Source organism: Lithobates pipiens, unplaced genomic scaffold (genome assembly GCF_037356315.1).
Source record: "Lithobates pipiens isolate NorthernLeopardFrog02 unplaced genomic scaffold, aLitPip1_a1.2 Scaffold_19, whole genome shotgun sequence".
NCBI lineage: Eukaryota > Metazoa > Chordata > Amphibia > Anura > Ranidae > Lithobates > Lithobates pipiens.
This window is the reverse complement of record NW_027507764.1, coordinates 413,807,329-413,822,846: the sequence shown is the minus strand read 5'-3', so window position 1 is coordinate 413,822,846 and position 15,518 is coordinate 413,807,329. Positions and strand designations below refer to the sequence as shown.

The window sequence follows — 15,518 nt, the reverse complement described above, 5'->3', positions numbered from 1 at the left end:
TTTAGGTGATTAGGTATTAGTACATGGTAGTTTTTACAAACTTCCATTCCTCCTATCTTGCTCTTGGACAATCATTATCTGCCTTGGCACACTCCATGGTGATTGAAATAAGGTTATAGATTTACCTGTTTGGCTATAAATTCTGGAGTCCTGGACTCTCATTAAAACATAAGAAGCCACTTGGATGAGGAACAAAACATCTTTACATTACAGCAAAAGTCCAGTTAATGGTCACTAATTACTGCTAGGCAGGCTTGTACACTGCTTTAGCTCAGATTTACAGCCCAAATATGTCTTCTTGTATGAAAGTTCTAAACAATAAGTTTAGCTCTATTCTACAGTCCATGCAAAGTTTACTCACTTGCCACCTTTGGTCTCGATAGTTACTCTTGATGAATCATCTTCTATTGGTTCATAATTCTTGGACCACACAAACTTTGAGTCAGGAGTTAGCTGATCACATTCAAAGTTCAATGAAATGACTCCAAAGTCATCCACCTCCACCACTACCTCTTTGGTACCTACAGTGCCAGTAAAAATATACAGCATTGAAAAAGGGCACCATCAACAGATTTTGATTTAACAATGAATATTTACATACATACATTTATAAATATTTCATTAATAATATAACCTATTAAAGAATACCATTCATGCAGTATGGACTGAATTAATAATAGAGTCCTAAAAGATAAACTAACTATTTATAAAATAAATGGTGCCATATTCCTTGAGCCCATCTTTAGGTCTCATTAGAAATTCCTTTTGATTGATTACTGCATGTGATTGTTTGGAACCAATTATAAACTGGTTATTTACTGAAACTAATATAAGCTGCTTGGCACATTTATTTCTCTTTCACCTTGGGATGACCTTTATCTCTTTCATAATGGCAAATAATAGGATTTATTTGTACTTATCTGTGAAATCCTTTTCTTTGAGTACATCACGGGACACAGAGTTAGGCTAATATGCATTACCTACTGGGTTATACACCATCTCTAGGTGAATGGACACTGGTAGACAAAGTCTTAGACAGGAAGTGATCCCCTATATAACCCCTCCCATACAAGAAGTTCTTCAGTTTTGTAGTAAGCACTGAAGCCTCAAAAGGAGGGGAGGGACCTCTGTGTCCCGTGATGTACTCAAAGAAAAGGATTTTACAGGTAAGTATGATGAAAAATCCTATTTTCTCTATCCTTTATCATACATAACGAGACACAGAGTTAAACTAATATTCATTACCTACTGGGACCTCCCAGAGCAATAGCCTTGAGGGGAGGGAGGCACCCTGCCAAACAATAGCCATAAGACCTTATACGGAAGTTCACAGTACACTGCGGCCAAAAGCTGAATCCTCGGCTGCTCGAACATCCACCTGATAACATTTTGTGAACGTATGCACTGAAGACCAGGTTGCAGCCTTACACTATTTGAGCCACAGATACCTGATGGCGAAGAGCCCAGGAGGTTCCTACACCGTGGTAGAAAGAGCTTTCACCCTAAAGGGAGAAGCCTTATGTTTCAGACCATATGCCTGAATGACCAACTGACAGACCCAACTGGCAATGGAAGCTTTGAAAGCTGCCTGCCACTTCTTGGGTACTTCTGGTAAAACAAAAAAAGGAGTCTGATCCTCGGATCTCTGTAGATCTAGACAAATAAACTGACTTCCAAGAGGACATCCAAGGAATGCAATCGTCTCTCTTCCGCCTAATGAGGCTGAAAGAAAAAAGAAGGCAAAACAATGTCCTGATTTAAATGAAAGGCCGACCCCACCTTTGGTAAGAAGGATGAAATAGGGCACAACACCACCTTGTCATGGTGAAGAATTAAGTATGGTTCCTTACATGAAAGGGCCAACAATTCTGACACCCTTCTAGCCAAGGTGATGGCCATCAGGAAGGCTAGCTTGTGTGACAGCAAGACTAAAGGAATTTCCTTGATAGGCTCAAATGGTTGTTTCTGTAACAAAGACAGCACCAAATTTAAGTCCCCAGGACACATAGGTGACCTAAAGGGGGGAAGCATTCGAGTGGCACTCTGCATAAAGGTTCGGACCAGCGAATGGGAGGCTAAGGGCTTTTGGAAGAATACTGACAGGGCCGAAATCTGACCTACTCAAAGCCAATCTGATTTCCACAGCCATTTCCTGGGTTCACACCAAGCAATATAACCTTATGATCTTCCTAGTGACCGCTTTCCCAGCATTCACTAGTGTAGACAACACTGGTCCCAAGACGTCATGATCCTTCAGCACCCTGGCTTCAATAGCCATGCCGTCAAGTTTAGGGACTGTAAATTGGGGTGGAATATAGGACCTTGAGACAGTAGATCAGGGCGGCACGGAAGCGTCCATGGCTCGTCTATTGCCAATTTCAGAATCTTGGGGAACCAGGCCTTCTGCTTCTGGGCCAGGCTGGTGCCATCAGAATGACTGGAACCCCTTTTCTCTGAATCCTGCGCAACAAATTTGGAAGGAGACGGATCAGGGGAAAAGCATAAACCAGGAAAGGTTCCACCTGCTAGTGGCGCTGTCAGACATTTGGCGTGCATTACTGAGGTCCACCAGCGGGTGTCTCCTGGCAATCTGGAACTGTCAGGGGAGCTTTCTCCTGCTGGTGGTACTATTTGATCCTTGGTCCGCAGTACTGGCATCCACCAGCGGAGGGTTCCTGGCAGTGTGGAGCCGAAAATCATCTCCTGTGATCAGGCATCACCTGAGCCTGATTGCAGGATATGTGTATATATACCCGGCCACACACACATAGTTGCCTTGGTATCTTCCTTGCACCCTGACCTGAACCTGAGAGTTCTGTACTTGATCCTAATTCTGTATCTGTACCTAAACCCTGTATCTTGTACTTGAACCTGTTCCTCCTGTGTCCCTGTTACCCTTACCCTTGCCCTGCAGCCTTATCCATCCATCCTCTCCTTGTCCTGGTTGTTCCCCATCCCCATCTGCTGACCTCCCGTTGATGACCCTGGCCTGGCTACGTTTATGATTCCGGTACTCCCCATTATATATATATCTGTCTGATTATTGTTATTTGTGGATCTCTGTCTGTGATTTGGTTGGTTGTGCACTGTATTATATTGGAGGTGGTTGTGTTTATATTTTTCTTAAATAAATCACAATATTCTCACTTATATACGTCTGGTTTCCTCTGTTGCTGTCCACGCAGTTCTGGTCTCACTTGATACATGACACAGGGAGGCCTGGCTCCATGGAACTACCAGAGTATTTGCTCTGATTGCCAGAGTATCCCTTGTTTGGGACACAAACTGATGTAGCTTGTTGTTGAACCTGGATTTCAATAGATTGACATCTGGCCATCCCCAATGCTGGCAAATTCCCTGAAACACCCTTGGCTGTAGGGACCATATGCTGGCGGCTGAGATAATCTGCCCTCCAGTTCTCTACCCCTGGGATATGAACCGCCAATAGAACTGGCACATGTCCCTCGTCCCAGACTAGTAAGTGGTTCACCTCTTTTAGAGCTGAATGACTCATAGTACCACCCTGGTGGGTTATACAGGCCACTGCAGTGGCATTGTCAAACTGAACCCTGATAGGGTAGTCCTGAAGCTCCACCATCCAGGACCACAGGTCTAGACATACTGCCCCCAACTCCAGGATGTTGATGGGCGTCTGTAGTCAGTACTCTGCAAGATACTGAGGAAGGATTTTTCTTTTCGCAGGTTCTGATCCTGCAACCACCAGCTTAGGTTTAAGCATGACCGAGGAGATAAAAACATGGGATAACCCAGGGCTTGCCCTCTCCTGTTCCAAGCCAACAACATGTCCTGTTGTATAGGCCTGGAATGGAACTGGGCATAGGGTAATGCCTCGAAGGAGGACACCATCTTTCTCAAAAGACTAATACAGAGCCAAATGGAGGGTTGTCTGGTGCCCCTTATATGACACACCTGATCCTTTAGGGCACAGATCCTTATGGGTGGCAAAAATACCCTTGCCTGGACCGTATCTAGAATCAGACCTAAATACTTCAGACTTTGAGCTGGTCTCAAGGTGGACATTTCCATATTTATGACCCAGCCCAAGCATTCTGAACCGCACTGTGCAGGCTATGCTCTGTTCTAGAGCCTGTAGTGAGTGATCTCTGAGCAGGAGGTTGTCCAGGTACCCGAGCACCAAGATTCCCTGGGCTCTTAAGACCCAATACTGGTGCTAGGACCCTTTTGAACACCCAGGGAGCTGTGGCAAGCCTGAAGGGCAGAGCCACAAACTGAAAATGACGTTCCTCTACTGCAAATTGCAGTAACCTCTGATGAGGTTGAAAGATAGGTATGTGTAAATACGCATCCTTGATATCGATGGAGGCTAGAAAGATCTGGAACGAGGCTACTACTGAGCAGACAGACTCCATCCAGAAGGACTGGATTAATAGATACTGGTTCAGGGATCTTAGATCCATAATGGGCATTGTATCACCGTTTGGTTTTTGAAACGTAAATAGGTTTGAATGCCCCTTTTGGATACAGGAACCTGTATAATCATTCCCTGATACACTAAATGATCTAGTGCCTGAAACAATAAGTTTCTCTTTGGAGGATCCAAGGGAATGCTGACTCTTAGAAACCTCTGAGGGGAACCCCTCATAATTCCAGCTTGTAACCACGAGATACTGTCGAGGTGACCCACTCGTGCTGAACCACTGTTCTCCAAATGTCCGCAAAGTGCAGCAGCCTTCCCCCCACCCGATAGAGTGGCGTCCCTTCAAAAGGAGGGCTTGGTGCTGGATTTAGAAGAGTTTTGGACCCTGGGTTTCTTCTGGCCCTGTGGCTTGCCCCTGGCTCTAGCATCCTGTTGGCAGCGGAACTGCCTTGGCGCTCAGACACCTGAGGAAGCGGTCCCTCTGGAAATCTTTTGGATATATTTGTACAAATCATCACCAAGCAAACGTTCCCCATGAAAGGGGAACCCTGCCAATAATTTCTTACAAGGAAGCTCGGCTGACCAGTTCTTAAGCCACAGAAGTCTGCGCATGTGTACAGAAAGAAGAGCCAAACAAGAAACCTGTCAGGTCATCTGACCTGATCCTTTAAGGACTGGCAGACTCAAATTGTTGCGACAGCTGGTTGAATAGCTGAACTGGCCAAAGAAAAGGAAGCCTTTAATAGTGACTCCAGTTTCTTGTCAACAGGGTACTTAAAGCCCTGTGCGTTATCCACTGGACAAGTTAAGTTCTTGTTTAAGGAAGAGACTGCTGCATCTACGGCTGGCATGCTCCACTTCTTAATGAACTTTTCCTCTATGGGATATAAATGGGGAAAACATATTAGGTAGAAAAAAAACCCTGTCAGGACGTTCCCAATCTCATACACCGCCTGTTCCAACAGTGGGTGCAAGGAGAAAACTTGTGCAGCCTGAGGTTTCAGGGAACCCAAAGAGGACCAGGGTGGCTCATAGACATCTGCAGGAGGCAACTTAAAGGCAGAACGAACCATCTCGGTAAGAGTCTGGATCAAAAGCCTCTGCAACTAAGAGGCAGACACCAACTGGACATCTTCTGGCCCAGATTGCTCAGAAGCAGACTCATCTGCCAGGCCCTCCACCAAATCCTTGGCATTTAGCTCTTGCCCACCCTCTACCCATTCCTGCTCAGGGAAGGGGGATCTGTCATACTTCCTGTCACCCTGCGGGATGGAGGCAATCATGCCAGAAATCCTGTGCTCTAACCTGGCTAGGGCTAAGGACAGTTCTGGTAATAAAGGGTGAAGCAGCAGCATTGACTGTAGGTACAATACCAGACAGGCGCAGTGGCTCAGATTGCCCTGGAGTCTCTGGTCTCTCAGGGGATACAAAACTAGAGTTAGGACTAGGCTCCTCAGGAGTTACTGATGACATAGGTGTACTTTTCCCTGTAGTGTTAACCCTGCATGCCACAAAAATGGAGTACGCGGGTTTAATATTTACATACTCACCAAGCCCCTATGCAACAATCCTGCTAAGCACCTTAGCCTGCCAAGCAATGACTCATGTGACCCGGGTAAGGAGAAATGAACAGCTGAAAATGCCTGGTTCAGAACCTGCTCTGTGTCCCACAGCTGCCCTCTGGAATCTGCATGCTTGCCATACACAGCTTAAATAAGCTAGCTGTGCACCAGGACGTTCCGTGTCTGCTTGCACGCATGTGTGTGGTCCAGGCAAATGGGCGTGGCTGTATTCGTATGATGCAAATCTTCGTGCACCCAGATTAGGCTACTGTGCATGCATGGCTTCTTGTGCGCACAACTCCTGTGGCAAAGCTGTGTGCGCCATGGCCACCAAGCAACCGCAAACTCCTGAGCACTTTGGCTAAAACCTAAATGCACAATGGCGCACCCTCATGCGCGGACCATCCATTTTTCGGAAGGAACATTTTTTATTTAAACTTGCTCGCGGCTGTAATGTATTGCCGTCTCCCAGCAATATAGATAAAAAATCAAGGAAACAATTGGCGTGGGTCCCCCCCCCCAGTCCATACCAGGCCCTTAGGGTCTGATATAGATTTTAAGGGGAACTCCATGCCAAAATGAAAAATAAAATAAAAAATCCACACCAGACCCCTTATCTAAGCATGCAGCCTGGAGTACAGGATAGGGGGGTGAGTGAGCGCCCCCCCCTCCTGAACCATACCAGGCCAAAAGCCCTCAACATGGGGAGGGTGCTTTGGGAAAAAAATGTCCTGCAATGTACATCCATCATCAATCACGCTGCCCGATGGACCCAAAATAAATATCTGAGCATGCAGCCTGGAGTACAGGATGGGGGGTGAGAGAGCGCCCCCCCTCCTGAACCATACCAGGCCATATGCCCTCAACATGGGGAGGGTGCTTTGGGAAAAAAAATGTCCCGCAATGTACATCCATCATCAATCACGTTGCCCGATGGACCCAAAATAAAAAAAACTCTGCCTCCTCACATGATGTCAGAAGGGGGCGGGGTCACTCGGTTACGTCATCGGGTACGCCCGCCCTTGCCTATATAACAGCTGTCACAGCCAAGAGAGAGCAGTTGCCAGGAAGCCTCCCATCAAGGTGGAGCTTTTTTTATTTTTAGATTTTTCGGGTCCGGGTCCTTCGAGTGGCATGATTGAAGATGGATGGAAATCGTGAGACACTTTTTTTTTCTTTTTTAATAAAGGAATTGAGAAAAACTGTCTGTTGTGGTTTTTACTTTTTGACACTTTTTTGGGGGAATTGGTAGGGGTACAATGTACAGGATACCCATTCACTTAGGGGGGGAGCCGGGATTTGGGGGCCCCCTTGTTATATATATATATATATATATATATATATATATATATATATATATATATATTAAACTGCCTGCACGTCACTAACTAACCTGCCTAATCTAGCTCAAGTTCTCTCAATCTCCACATATCATCACACTACATACGACCACCATGTAAGCAACCTTATATAGTGTGGGGCGTGGACTCCCTGAGCCATGATTGGCCAAAGGCACCCAGCCTTTGGCCAATCATGGCTCTCACAGCAGATTGCAATGTGATTGGCCAAAGCATGCAGGTCAGGTGTATGCTTTGGCCAATCAGCAGCCGTCAATGCACTGTGATCTTGCAGTGCATTATGGGGCGCTCTAATTTGGCATGAACACCCATATATTCGGTTCATTTGCGAACACCCGATGTTCAAGTCGAAATTACATTTGATTTGAACATCAGGTCCATTCCTAGCTAACACCTTCACCAAACGTATAGTGGGTCCACAATCACATTTGTCCAAGACAAGCTGTAATATATTCTCGCCATATAACAGCAACAGTAAGAACCAAGGGTGTTTGGATTTGTTTGAGCCCCATACCGTAACTCAAGGATCCTCAAACTACGGCCCTCCAGCTGTTGCGGAACTACACATCCCATGAGGCATTGTAAAACTCTATCATTCACAGACATGACAAGGCATGATGGGAATTGTAGTTACTGAACAACTGGAGGGCCATAGTTTGAAGACCCCTTCTGTAAATTAATGAAGTTGGGAATAGAAAGCAGCTTTAACAGACGTTTTTTTTGTTTAAGTTGTTAGTAGCTGGTAGGTACTCTTTTAAAACTATAACTTAAAATATTAACGTAAATATGATAACAACCTGGTTTGGTCTGTGCAAGGACAGGGTCTGTCAAATCAGATGTCTTGCCAACACCAGCCTGATTCTCTGCCCTCACTCTCAACACATAACGAGTGCCATCATTCAAGTTTTGGACCTGGAATGGAAGAAATATTACCACCAATCTATATAATGTTGTAAAAAGCAACAGAAAAAAAGAGACAAAACAACTTTGTAAAATGATATGTTTATGAGCAAATCAAAATGTAAGGAGAAAAATTACACATCCATGATCTGTTTGTTATTGTTATCTGCAACCTTGAAGCCACCCTCCCCTGTCTCTCAGATATTTTAAATCTTTCAGCAGCAGACATTTATTGCTGCTGTGAGAGATAATCCTCGGATCAGTAAGGCATTTTGCACTGCTAAATTCCCAAGAATAAACACACAATCAGCACTGCTTTGCTTGTATGGTCAACCCATCAAGGTGCAGGAAAAACACAAAACTGACTCAGTTACAGTGTTATATGTAATGAATGTTCAGGGCAATAGCATGGAAACCTGATTACCCGATCTTTAATTCTCGGAAGGTAAAGAGGGAATTGGATAAATCTACAGATAAAGTGGGAATCCTATTTACGTATGTTAAATAATTATTCAAGCAATTGTAAACATATAACCATGTGTTATGAATATGCATAAAATAAAAACAAATTGGCTAAGCAAATAAGGCAAAAAAAAAACTTCCTTGGTCAAGTACATATTGTAAATTGCAAGTGCTTTAGCAAACTTCATTGCACAATCCTAGCTGCGTGTCATTTGTATTTGAATTAGCTTGTCGATCCCTCTCAATTGCTTCTTCTTGCAGCCACTTACTGTGAGCAGAATGGGGGGGGGGGGGGGGCTACTGCTATAGCCACATGACTAGTCAACTATTGTAATATGATAACAACCAATTGGAACAGCAGTGAGCAAATTAGATGAGCAGGAAGTTGGGAAATGGGGAGGGGTTAGATTCCCTTTCAGGTTTTACATGATGCCTGTGGCCCTGTTGAGGAGCTCTCTCCTAATTTGTTGCTTTATAGACGAATCAGGAAGTAAGTAAGAGGTTATCTCCTAATCTTTTCTCACTACCTTCCATTCTGAAAAGTGATTGATGGATTGCTTTTCAGAAACAGCTTTCAGGTGTTGAGCAGTGGATGATTTTTTTTTTTTTGCAGAAAAAGTGTTTGCATTGTAATAATACACCACAAACATGAACCAAGCTAATGGCTCTCGGTTGTGGCATGGTTCTATTAAATTCAATGGGCTAGTTTGACATGCCTGTCAAACTTGACATGTTCAGTTAAATTTGCTGCACGTCAGAGCTAAGCATTGGGACTACACTGACTCGAGCGCCTGTCATGTTTATTTGGAGGTTGGTGGTCGGGGAAGGTACGTTTTTCCTGCACCACAAATACAAATGTAAGTAAGGCCATACAGGGAAACAACTTGTTCCCCACTATATCCAAAACTAAACATTTTTAGTTATCTTTATTAAAAAAAAAAATCCCTGGTAGGAAGACTCAAAGTGAGAAAGAGAAGGGAGGTTGTCCATTTAACACCATGCTCTCTAGACAGGAAGGGAAATCAAATAGATGTCCTCTGTAGTGTGTTGCTGTTCTTTCATTGTCCAATCCTAGATTGGGATTGATCTTAGACCAGGCTGCACTGCACACCAAAAGTGCAACAGAGACCCAGAGAGGGCAAGACCAGTTGTGCTGTCTGGCTGGGGAGTCAGGGAATCAGGAATCGTGAAAATAAATTACAAATGCTTTGGCAGGTAAGACAGCTCCCTTTATTTTAGCTGTTTGCCTGCAGTTAAACTTTAATAAATAGCACACCAGGAAATATTGGGGTTTTAGTCGATTTTTTACTTAGATAAACCTGTGTTAGCTTTGATCCCGCAGTCAAACTCTGCAGTTGTCTTTGGATAGACAAAGATATTCAGAGAAAAGAGCTTCTAAGTGCAGTATGTCAACAATTTTATTAAAAGGCAACGGTTAAAAACACTTACAGGGTTACAGAGTAAACAGGCTCATCAATGTATGAAGTGCTCCTGAGATGGTCTTCCCTGTCACTGTGGTGGCCAGCAGCTGCAGGAACTGAGGGTCTAGAGGAGCAAGTTGGCTGCCGCACTTCCTGGACACAGGGGGCATGAGTGACGTCAGCAAGAGGAGGTGACTAGTTTCGGAGCATGCTCAGAGGTTTTGAAGAAGGACCCTTTGAGCATGCTCTGAAACTTGTCACCTACCCTTACTGACATTATTTCCGCCCTCTGTGTTCCACAGTGGTTTCAGGAAGTGCGGCAGCCAAATTGCTCCTACAGACCCTCGGTTTCTGCAGCTGCTGGCCGGCACAGTGACAGGGAAGACCATCTCAGGAGGGCTTCATACATTGAGCCTGTTTACTCTGTAATCCTGTAAGTGTTTTTAACCATTGCTTTTTAATAGAAGAAGCGCCTTTCTCTGCATATCTTTGTCCAGAATCTGCTTCTCTCCTGTAAGTACTGCTTGAGTGCCTGTCAGCTTGCTAACCTGCTACCTTGGATGACCCTGAATTTGTATAGCATTTGGAGCACCCTTCTAGCAGAAGCTACTCATCATTCCTCATTTCAGGAGTTTTCTTAGCCTATGATTGGGTGTCTGAATCAAATTAGCTTTACTGAGCTAAATTAATATTTACTTCTTGTATTTTTAGTACTGAATCAAAAAAATCTTTTCATTTTATTACCAGTACAGGTCAATCTAAGAAAAATGTTAATAAAATAATATTTGTTGTGAGTTGTGGGATTAAGGCATTTATCCAGCGAAAAATGTTTTATCTACTTTCATATAGAGTGAGGAAGAACCTTTTACTGCTATCAGGGGCTCAAATAAACAGATTTGGTCTCACTGACATCTGTTTAATCAGACAGGAAGTGAGAAAAGCACCAGATACGGTAGCAGTAAAAACTTGACAGGAATTCTAACCCTTATCCACTCTGCCCAAAACTAACAAAGACATTTTCATTGAGCATACACATTAGGTATAAATTATGTTTTCAAAGTTCAACTAAAACGTTAATGTTAAAGGGAAAATAGCTGTGCGTTACCTTGATGTAGGTATTTGGAATTGGTTTCTCGTTTACGCTTCTCCAGTTCTCTTCTGGTGCATCTGCTTCTTTAATGTCCACATAAAAACCAGTAACTGGGGTACGGCCTGTGTAGACTGGTGTCTTCCATAACAAAACCAGGGAGCTGCTTCTAACCTCAGTGAGATTGAGTTCATGAGGAGGTCCTGATGGATACAAGTTAATAAAGCCCCTTAGTGTCAGAGATGTATTACAGTTTTATGGTCACAGTAGTTTGAATGTCTTACTTAGTTTAGTTGTATTTACATTTTTTGCAGACCCATCTTTCTTAACAAAACATTTTTATTTCTTGCTGTCATCATTTTCCCAAATAAAGGGCAAAGAAATGAACAATGAGACTTATGTTTATCCTTAAATGAAACCCATGGCCAGATATAAGCTATGGAACCTGTGGTCATCATTTCTGGCTCACCCCTCCTGACTTGTAGGTCACAATATTTGTCCATCACTATTCTTGGCAGCCACAAATCACCGATAGTGGGACATGAAAAGCAGAAGGAGTGCTATAGCTTATGACCACATGGTTATTTTTTCTGTGCCACAATCTTCTCCCCAAATCAGTCAACAATGTTAGCAATGCACACACAGAGAAATACTATTCCTAAAAAGGTGAGAATTGAGCATAGTCACACATAAAATCTCTAACAAGGTAAAGCAAATCTGTGTAATAAGCAGTATTACCTCCAAATCCTAAAAGGCCTGATCCTTTCCTAAACATCATAAGCAATGCTCAAATCAAGCACACTTCATGAGCTATAGCCTCAGTAAAACTCATATTCATAGTCCAGGAGAATATAGGATTTGTTACCAGTACAAAATAAGTACAGTAGATCAAAATATAAATTGGATCATATATGGCCACTAACTCTAGGTCTAAACTTAGTTCTGCCTCTGACCCTATGTTAAAGCGAAGCCTAATCCTATCTCTAGACAAACCCCTCAACCTAATTCAAGTTCTAACTCAAAATCCAAAACTTACCCCGGCCTATACTTTCTCTAACCCCAGCATTTACCCAACTCACAAATTAAGAAATTAATTATCAATATTTTTATAGTAGAAGGAGCCATCAGATTGACCTCTGCACACTGCCCTGTTATCAAGACTGTCAGAAGAAAGACATAACATTACCATAATCTAAGTAGTGAATTCAGCCTTTGTGTGGAACAGAGTCCATTTTGTAATCCAGAATATCTATTTGTATAATTTCATAGAAAATAGGGTTAAAGCCCAGTTTATATCTAATGTTAAATGTAACTGAATTACCTGGCACAGCAATGGTCCATTCTTCACATTTGAATGTTCTACTTGGCTGTGATGGTGTTCCAACTCCAGCCAAATTACAAGCAGCAACCTGATATTGGTACAGCTTGTTTTCTTTCAAATCCAAAACCTGTAAAACATGAAACAATTTATTTTTAAATTGCTTTAGCTAATTTGGCTAAAAATCTTTTTACCTTGCTAAAAGAAAGTTTAATCCTTTACATTTGTGAAGATTTTTTTTTTTTTTTTTTAATGAACTGAACCTTGTTTCTAGAATTCCATTATACAGACTGCAATATATAGATAAGTGGGTAAGGCTTTGCAAATTTTACAGTAATTAACCCTAATTATTTTTAATTACCTGTTATATCATCTTCTTTTTTTAGAATTTTTTTGTTGTAGTTCATATGCAGTTGCAATGCCTCCAGCAGTTATATGGACAATGTAATTGCATTTGTGTATCTGTCAATGTTTTAGAATTATTAAGTTATTGTTATGCTGCAACCCTCCCCCCCTTCGGAGGTGGTAGGGGCACATTAGCATCACTGCCCCTGTTCTGGGACATATTTTTCTCTAAATACAGATTTAAGTGACTAGAGAGTTCTTTACTAAGTTGTTCTGCGGGTCACTCAAAAAGTCATAGTTTCTGCAATTCAGCTGCAGGTTTCAATACAACATATAGAGGGATAAATGGTAGTTCAAACAAAGTGTGCTATAGCGTACATGTGTTTTATATGTTTTAAAAAATGTGGATTCCCACAAAGTATGGGACCCTCTCCTTTGGAAAATATATACAAATAATTTGCATTATAATGCATATAACTGCACAATTTTAAGTGCAGTCGTTTAAATAGGGCCTTTTTAAGTTGTATTTTAAACTACAATGCATGGGGTCCTCTGTTATATGGAATACCAACCCCAAGGCTCATAGCTTCCTTCAGATGATATATCCAAAAGAAAAAGTATTAGAAAGGCTAAATTACAAAAAATTCTACTAGCAGTGCTTTTTTTTTTTTTTTTTTTTTAGATCTCTGGCTGTGAGAAGTTTAGTACTAAAGTCTTTTTTTCTCCTCTCTGTAAGGGAGATGTTGTTTATTTGCATAATTAAATTTACAGTAATTGTGTTACAATAATGAAATGTTGGTTTCTATGTGGAAATAGATCTTTTTTTTATATATAATTTGTTATTGCTTTATTTACTTTATTTGGTAATAAAGTAAACTTGAACAATGGGTTGGCATCTCAAATGTTGGATCAAGTATGCTTATACACGTATGTTTATTAGAGGTCTCTTACAAAAACAGGTATAGCATACGCATATGTAGGAAACTAAAACATTTTTACAGTTCAGTAATTACGGAGTTCAATTGACTATAAACACACAGGGGGTGATTTACTAGAACTGGAGAGTGCAAAATCTGGTGCAGCTCTGCATAGAAACAAATCAGGTTCCAGGTTTACTTATCAAAGCTTGTTCAACAAGCTGAAGTTAGAAGCTGATTGGTTACCATGCACGCCTGCACCAGATTTTGCACTCTTCAATTTTAGCAAATCAACCCAACGGTCTTAGAATTGTTTTTGACTCTTTATTCTTACCCTATAGGCTCTGTCACTGATGGCCTTGATATTGGCTTCATGCCATTTTCCTGCAATGCCATCCACAACTTCTCTAAAGTTCACATAGTAGCCTTTAATGTCCACGCCACCGCTAATCTTGGGCTGCTTCCATCCGATAACCATAGAGTCACGGACACTCTCCAAAACAGTGATGTCGTAAGGTGCAGAGGGGGATGCTGTTTTTTACATGAACATTAGGCAAGCAGTACTGGTTTATTTGCAGTATTACATAAATAATGCACAACGTTAGAAACAAGTGTAAAACATATTAATGTGAAATGAAGCAGTGTCAGGGAATTCCATATGCACTCTGTGATATTGCAAAGTGAGGGACCAAGATTTGTGAAAGCAGAGCTGCCTGTATCTAAGATCAAATGTGAAGGTGCAATGATTTTTAATGGTTTCCATCACAGTCATGATTGATCAGCCTAACTATATCTACAAATCCTATTTTGCTGATTTATATTTAACCAACTTCTATGTTTTATTCTGAAATGGGTGCAAGTTACCCTTTGACAGCTGTCCCTAGGGTGCAGATGACAGGAATTCTATTGCTTTTTACTATTTTATGATTTTTGTATCTATAATTCCTGAATTGTACATGAGCAAAGAGGCTTTTTTTGTCTTGCAAGTTAAAAATAATGCATGCATGAAAACTTGCTAATCAGCGCATTGTTGTATCACAAAAAATGGCCTGGTCATTAAGGGGGCAAATCCTCCTGGAGCTGAAGTGGTTAAATATGCAGTGTTGTGGCACCGTGGAAGATAATTTCTTCAGAGCTTTGTGAATGTGGTGAGGTTTAACTTTGCAAAGAATACCCAATCACATGCAAGGAAAAAAAAAAAAAAACAATTTTGCTTGCATGTAATTGGATGATGGACACCAACAGAGCTTCACCTTATTCACTAAGTTCTGTACCAACTTAACTTGCCAAGTGAACAGCCTATCTCCATTCAGTAAATCAACCACACTGAGTCTGACATGATTACACAGAGCTAGAATTTCACCAGACTTGGATATAAAATTACTCCTTGTTACAAAAAGACAAAATAGTTTTGGATGATGTTGCTACTAATGTGTATTTTGGAATTGACAAAAACAGTCAAACCAATAAAAATGAAGTAATAAAAATCTAGCATTATTTGATCTTCGCTCTGATATGGGATCTGCCTTCAAAATAGGCATGAATAAATCATATATAATAAATGAGTGCATATTGCTCTTGTTTGTCCATTATCAGTGCTGTTACATGAGAAGAGCAGTGTGTGTGTCAAACTGTGACCAGTTTAGATTTAACAGCTGATATTTCTATTGGGCTCTTTATATACTGCCCATTGTACCATAGCTAATCTACATTTGAGCTCCCCTGATCTAGCCATGGGTGAATTCATTG

At 41.8% G+C, this 15,518-nt stretch overlaps 1 protein-coding gene across 3 annotated transcripts in view; it reads right to left on the bottom strand.

Moving 5' to 3' along the window:
- The window catches only part of MYOM1 (myomesin 1), a 136,227-nt gene that overhangs the window by 21,217 nt on the left and 99,492 nt on the right, over nucleotides 1–15,518 (bottom strand). For all 3 annotated transcript variants that reach the window (XM_077492520.1, XM_077492522.1, XM_077492521.1), the window contains 5 exons: nucleotides 14,104–14,300; nucleotides 12,511–12,637; nucleotides 11,208–11,392; nucleotides 8,117–8,231; nucleotides 362–521 (listed from right to left, as the gene is read on the bottom strand). In XM_077492520.1, the coding sequence (XP_077348646.1) occupies nucleotides 362–521; nucleotides 8,117–8,231; nucleotides 11,208–11,392; nucleotides 12,511–12,637; nucleotides 14,104–14,300 (784 nt within the window). The remainder of the gene's footprint in view (nucleotides 1–361; nucleotides 522–8,116; nucleotides 8,232–11,207; nucleotides 11,393–12,510; nucleotides 12,638–14,103; nucleotides 14,301–15,518) is intronic.